Source organism: Fulmarus glacialis, unplaced genomic scaffold (assembly GCF_000690835.1).
Source record: "Fulmarus glacialis isolate BGI_N327 unplaced genomic scaffold, ASM69083v1 scaffold10226, whole genome shotgun sequence".
NCBI classification, from domain to species: Eukaryota; Metazoa; Chordata; class Aves; order Procellariiformes; family Procellariidae; genus Fulmarus; species Fulmarus glacialis.
This window is the reverse complement of record NW_009218765.1, coordinates 34,327-41,410: the sequence shown is the minus strand read 5'-3', so window position 1 is coordinate 41,410 and position 7,084 is coordinate 34,327. Positions and strand designations below refer to the sequence as shown.

The 7,084-nt window shown below is 47.6% G+C and overlaps 1 protein-coding gene across 1 annotated transcript; it reads left to right on the top strand.

Annotated features, from left to right (window-relative positions):
* Nucleotides 1–207: 207 nt before the first annotated feature.
* CD8A (CD8a molecule) lies at nt 208–6,665 on the top strand. The gene is made up of 6 exons (XM_009580142.1): nt 208–253; nt 835–1,203; nt 1,808–1,897; nt 2,456–2,572; nt 4,196–4,226; nt 6,611–6,665. The coding sequence occupies exons 1-6, from the start codon at nt 208–210 to the stop codon at nt 6,663–6,665; spliced, it is 708 nt and encodes a 235-aa protein (XP_009578437.1).
* The last annotated feature ends 419 nt before the right edge of the window (nt 6,666–7,084 follow it).

Genomic DNA, 7,084 nt, shown 5'->3' with positions numbered 1-7,084 from the left:
CAAACTCTGGATGAGAACTGAATTTCTTCAGAAATCTTTTTTTTTCCCCGTCATTTTGCCGCAGATGGCGAACATCATCTCTTTACCCAAGAGGGTCCTGATGACATCACATCCTCTCCAAAGAGCGATGCAGCCTCCTAAGGCAAGCGAGAAAGATCATCTCTGCTCTGCTGCACCATCCCCGAGAACGGCCACCCCTAGGAGAAGATGGCCGGGTCTCCTGCACTGCTCCTTCTGCTCGCTCTGGGGCTCTGTGAGTATGGATACAGGGTTGTGCATCACCTTCACCGGGAGGGGCAAGGAAACCCCTTCCACTGAATCCAAGAAATTGGGCTAAATAATTAAAGGGAAAAGAAAAAGCAAACCAAAAAGGCTGACTTTGAGGTTTGCTCAGTAATTGTGGAGGTAAAGGTGGCATCACCTCAGCCAGCATAGGGCAGCCAGAGGGGTGGCTGCAGCATCATAGGCACCAGGAAGGGAGCCCGGCGGGAGAAGTGGTTCTGGAGGAGAGAGGGAAGGGGAAAAAAAAGGGGATTTAGCAGTCAGTGTTTTTAGGCAGTCACTTCAGATAAGCTGGGAAGGGGTACCATCCCCGAGAAGGCAGCTGAAAGGCTTTTCTGAAGGGCAGCACCCGTCTTTAAAGCCCGGGTGGCTGACTGCTGAGCACCCTCCACGCACGATCCCAGCAAGGACTCCAACAAAACCTTCAAGTCATCCAGACAGCACGGTCATCCTTTGCATTTGACCTCACACCCCGTGGACACGGAACAAGGTTTAGCCCACAGGGAATGTGGCTCTTCCCAAGCAGTTCCCATGAGGATTTCTCTCCCGCAGGCTGCCCTGGGGTCCGGAGCCAGAGGTACAAGATGACAGCCAAGTTTCGTGACAGCAGCATCAAGCACCCCCGGGTGGGACAGCGGCTGGAGCTGGAGTGTCTGGCCGCCAAGGAGGACAGTGGCGTATTCTGGATCCGCCTGGACAAGGGTGGGACCCTTCACTTCATCGTCTTCATTTCCTCCCTGCATCGGACCACCTTTGAGGGGAACGAGAAGACATCCACACGCTTCGAGGCGACGAAAGACAGCAGGTTCTACCGGCTGGTAGTGAAGTCTTTCACACCGCAGGATGAGGGGAACTATTTCTGCCTCATGAACAGCAACCAAATGCTGTACTTCAGCCCAGGCCAGCCTGCCTTCTTCCCAGGTCAGCAACACCTCCACCCAACCTTGCTTAGCTCTGCCAAAATGTCCAGCACCCCTTGCCCATGCCTTTTTAATCAGTCGCCTCTCTCACAAACCCCATTTCCTTGCTTGCTTGCCCAAGGCATCTTGTGACCAACGCACCCGTCCTCCTGCCAGAGGCTCCCTGCTTGCCGTTTCTTCTCGTGGTATCACCCCTGCCCAAAGGCAAAGATGAACGGGCAGACCCAGCATCACCTCCCCATCCCCACTTCTCCACCCATCCATGGCTCTGAAGGGATGAGGCTAAAGCGAAGTCCACCACCCCCCCCTCCTTCTTCACCTCACATAGATTCCAAAAGTCCTACCACCCTCAGGGTACTCAGGCTTTCTGAGGATGGTGGCAGAAAGCAAGAAATAAGGAGCCTGCAGCTCTTTATTGGGTGTTGGGAGACCCTCCTTGGGGGAGTCACCATCCAAAATGGGCTCTGTGAAGTTCCCCTGGAGCTGAGCCCTACGCTGGCCACAGGAGCAGCCGTGCCCTGGCAGGGGTGGGAGAGCAGAAGGGCAGGCGAGAGTTATTTTATTGTATTTCCCTCTATACTGTATTCATCCATTTTCATTTATAGTCACCACCACAGCAGCACCCACCACACCAGCACCCACCACCCAGGGTGGCATCACCGAAAAGGACCCCTGCCTGAAGACCCTGGATCCAGGTAGCCCAGCTGCAGGGAGGGAGAGGGGAAGAGCTGGGCTCTGGTCCCCTGATACCGGGGGGGATCCTGCAGGCATTTTGGGATGGGAGGGGGAGGGAAAAATCCTCAGAGCTTTATCGGAGTTGGATGCCTGGGAATGTGCAGCTGGGAGGGTTAAACCCCAACATTTCATCCTACTTAGGAAAGGCTAAGGATGACTTAAAAAGCATGAGCATGTCTCCTGGCTGGGAAGAGGTGGAGGGAAGGCAAAGCCTTGGGGGCTGGTGCTGGTTTTAGCCTCGGCAGGGGACATGAGAAAACTTTTGGCTACGTGTCCTCCCACAAGTCCCCAGGAAAACGCCTAGAGCAGCAGCACGAACGCTCACCACTGGGGATGACAACCCATGCTGCGCTCGTGGACATCCCTGGTGCCCACCTCTGTCTTTAGGGGCCAGGGGAAGCCCTCTGCCTCACCACCGGCCTCGCTGAACACCAGGCGGGTCCCTTGGCTCCATCAGAGCTGGCCGTAACACCAGCCATGAGCACCCGGTAGACCTTTCCTCTTCTCTATTCCTGCAGAGACCAACAAGGAGAAAGAGCTGGATTTCGTCTGTGACATCTTCATCTGGGTTCCCTTGGCAGGCGCTTGCCTCCTGCTCCTCATCGCCCTGGCTGTCACCATCGTGCTGTGTCAACGTAAGGCTCACCCATAACCCCCTGTAGATATTCCTCTAGCCCGAAACCGCAGCCCTGTCCTTCAGGGGAATGGATCTTCTAGCTATCCCCTTTACGTAGGCATCAGATAACCAGGGTAACAGTCAACCCAAGAGAAGGACCACTGTTAAAAAAAAAAAAAAAAGAAAAATCAGTGTCCGTATTTTCCTCATCAGTAGGCTTAGCCTGAGAAATGAGTATCAATTTCTACACTACAAGGAAGAAAAATAGAATTTAAATAGAGAAAACTTACTCTATGAAGCTGTATTGCCTCTACCATCCTTATACTGGTGTATCAGGGGGTAAAAGTACCAGAACCTGAAACGCTGGCAAAATAGGATAGACATGCTCCAGCACGGGGCTTGCAAATTCAAATGCCAAGACTCCCACTAGCAGTTTGAGCTGTAATCAAATGAGCAACTTAATTACACAGGTTCAGAGACTGCTACAGTTAAAGCAGTAATGCAAAATCTCTGGGTAGGCAAAAGTCCTTTGGTGAAATTTCATGTTTGAAATGTCTTTAAATTACCCTGAGCAAGCAGTGAATGCCAAATGTATTTAAATCAATTTAACTCTCACTGAAATCAGTTTAACTTTCCTACAGGGAGTTTCCCGATACCCCCAGAAGTTACACTGATTTCATTAAACCAGCTCAGCTTGTTTGCCTGGAACGCCAAAGTGTTTTGCTGCTGAATTAACCTAACTAGATCCTCACTGACCCCGCAGCCTGGAGCCGGTATGAGATGAATTTGCCAGCTGAACCAGTTAAAAAAAAAACCAAACATTTCAGGGCTGAAGGATGCTGAAAAAATACTAATCACCACGGTCCGCACTGACAGGAAGGAATAAATGAAAAAACACAGATGAGCCACAGCCAAAAGTCACTCTTCTCGAGGGAAATAGCTGATGATGCAGCAGAGCACCCGGAGTTGGTCCAAATTCCCTCTGAAGTCACCAGGAGCCCTCCACGAGCACTAGGATTCCCTGGTGACCTGCAACATCTATTAACCTACAAATGCCACTCAGTGATTTATTTCTGCCTTTTAATGCTGAGGTGAACGATCAGTGAAAAGCCATTAGCTGCAATTAATTTCTGCAGCAGGCAGCCCGAACCCTCAAGGACAGGTTTTTACCTTGTGCTAAAAATCAATGGCTCGACATTGTATTTCACTGAATACATAACAACATAGATGCTAAAATGGGGAAGAGTATCGTTCAACTTGGTTGCATGCTGCACGGCATCATTGCCGCTCGTCTGTTGTAGAAATTAATTGCTGCCGATGGATTTTCAGCAACATGCCAAAGTTGCTGGAGACAGCAAAAAAAAAAAAAAAAAAATTCACTGTCAGTGTTCCCAGGCTGACCCTGCTACTGTTACTCACATGAAAATTTAATTCATGAAAATTCTTAAGTGGACTGCCAGGGAAACGTGAGCTGCAGCACCACTCACTTGCACGGCTTTCCTCAAAAATAAGCTTGGTTTCTGTTGTTAGTCTTAAAGATAGGAAGCTGCTAGGGAATGCCAGCCCTCCCTTGCTGCAGTGTTTCGTTTACTGAGCTGTGACTCGGTATCTTTGAACTAAAACGTTTTCTTTTTTATTTTAGAAACCAGAAGACGAAGATGCAGATGTAAAAGGTTAGTAAGTGACAAGTGTTGACATTTTTTTAAACTCAGCAGCATCTCGCCCTCAAGAGATAAAGCAGGCAGGTGCCAAAAAGCGACCTAAAAATTCTTCATCCGATATACGGTGGATGGGAGGGGACTGTGTAATGAATTAAGGGCAAGAAAAAGAGATAAGATTCTCTTCTTCTGTGTTTGTTTTTTTTTCAATTTTAAGTAATTCAAATCACTGAGCGCTGACACTGCAGTAGGTACTAAACAGAAAGACAGCAGGTGTTTGTGGCAGCCTAAAAACTTTGTGCATCACCCGACGCTCAGAACTAACATCACATTTCAGCACTCCCAGAGCACTGCTCCAACTTCAGCCTGGGGGGACCATATTTCATTCCTTCCCCTCCCCAGAGTGTTCATTTGATTTCATCACTGGACCTTCAGGTTGTGCCCGTGGATTAGATGCAGGTTATCGCATCCCAAATCCCCCTCTGCGTAATTTTGGACCATCACCATGGCTTTGTGCCTCTAAGTAACAGTAGCAGAGAGGCTGATGAGCCCTAGATGACTTTCCTAAGAAACAGCAATGCAGATATGTATAGCTTTAGAGTTAACCTATTTTCTAGGGCAGACAGGAATCCTTTTTTTATGCTTTCCCTCCTGCCTCCCCAACCCACCCATCATCCTGAGTCACCAGGAAAACACTATCGCAATAAGAATTGCAATTTGCCAGTTTTGAACAAGAAATCCTTTTGCCAGCAAGTAACACGCATTTTGCTTCTGCAAATCGACCTCCCTGCAGCCGGTTTCTTCACTTCGCCTGCTCTGCAGAAACCCGCTTCTGCAGTTCTGCGAGCTTTGTGCCGAGAGTGCACCCGAGGGCTTGCGGCAAGAGAACGCTCCAGCACCGAAATCCCTGCTGCTGCTCCAGCCTAGCGCTAGCGCTTGGAAAAACTGGGTTGCAAGAAAGTTTGGAACAGTATTGTCACACCTCTGGAGCCTTCTTCTTTGCAAATCAAGCGTCTTTTAAATCAGATAAATTCAAATTCCTTGTTATACATGCATGGGTTTCAAAGTGAAAAAGTTAATAGTTTTTTTAGTTGTCCAAATTAATATGATCACTCAGAAAGAACCTCCCTCCCCCTGCATTAACAGAAAAGGGATCCCTACAATTTTACAATTTTTTTTTTTTTTTTAAAGGCAGAACGCGTCAGAAATCATTGCCTGAATAATAATAGTGTTTAAGGGAAGAGGCACTGAGTGGCAATGCCTTCTGCTCTTTGGGTACAATCTTTCTGTGTATGTCTCAGAATACAGCTGCACCCACAGACCTGCATTTTCTTTTACCTGTCTGAAAAAGGGAACAGCCTGTCATTTTTATGATGGATACTTCTTATACCCAGCGCTCTTCTGATCCTCGCCTGGCTTTCCCAGGGCTAAGTGATAACAAAGAGCTCTTCTCACAGCCTTGTTTAGGACGATGCTTGCATTCTTCACTTATCTCAATTCCTGTTGCCAACCCCGGGCAAAAATGTTCTGTCTCTAAGGGGAAAAACACGCTGCAGAGCTCTTCAATTTTGCACTGATGGAGCAGTGGGTTACAAGTGCCTCAGGAAATCATCTCATCAAGGACAGCTTTCCTTCAGCAGCGCTAACATGACAGAGTCCTGGTTTAAGCAATTGTAGCACATTTAAGCTTTTATTTAGAGAGGAATCCTGCTGCTCTGAGCTGTTACCGCTTATTGAAATGAAGCTCTTTGGAAGTTAATAGTGCAATTCACTCAATTAAAGAGTGCCTCAGGATCTGGCCTGGGATTCTCACTGGCAGCTGAAGGATTCATTTTCCACCACAAATTAATTTTCAGTGAAAACGGGTGCCAAACCTCCAACCCATTAAATCAACAAAGAACTATCAGTTGCTGGAGACCAGTAATTTCTATCATTTTGGGAGCACGCTGGTTGTCCAGAAAGCCTCTTTTTAAACTCCTCTGCAGGAAACTGGTTTGCAACAAGAAGTCCTTATGAATTGATAACAGCTTCCCCAACACCAAAAAAGCCCTGAGCTCCTCTTTATTCATTCATTTCTGAATGTGGAGAAAAGCTTGATGAGAGGACAGGAGTGTGCAGAAATCAGAGGCAAACTAAAAAAAGCCCCCCTTTTTTTTTTTTTAATTAGTGTAACAATTGATTAGCGGTGTATCTTAAGAAAAGTCCTTCTACCGGCTGTCACTAGTTGAAATGTTGGCAGATCCGTCACTAGCACAAAGAGGATTTAGGAACACTTTGCAGCCTGCTCTTGGAGGTCCCTGGCTGCAGACCAAGGCTAAACGAGCTGACCAGCAGCCATACATTAATTGCCTTCTTGTTCCTTTCGCATCAAAGTAAATCAAAACCTTTTCTCTCTCTAGACCTGCAAATGGGAAGCCCTATGTGAAACCTAGCACGCCAAGCCGACACGTATAAGCATCTGCACCTTTTGGCTTCTGGATCGTCTTCTGGGAGCTGTCACCCCATAAGCCCATCACTTACGTTGTATCTATAATGCTACTACTCCTCATGCACTCTACTTTGACAAATTTGAAAAGACAAGATGGAGCAAACACACAGACAGCAAGCAGGCACTTCTTCTGTGAACTGCACGCTAAAGCACAGCTCCTTCCAAAACCTGAGGTTTTCAAATTAATTCCCAAGGCCAAAGGCCATCTCTATTCCCAGTGACAGAGCTCTGTGGTTCAGGCAAAAGAAACAGGTCAATTCTGATGCTGTGATACTTCTTTCTAAAATGCAGCCAAAATTTGAATTTGCTACAAAACGACTTAGAAATAAATGCCCTCACTTACACACCCTCTTTTTGTGGTGCCACGTATCTCCTAGGAGCTTTA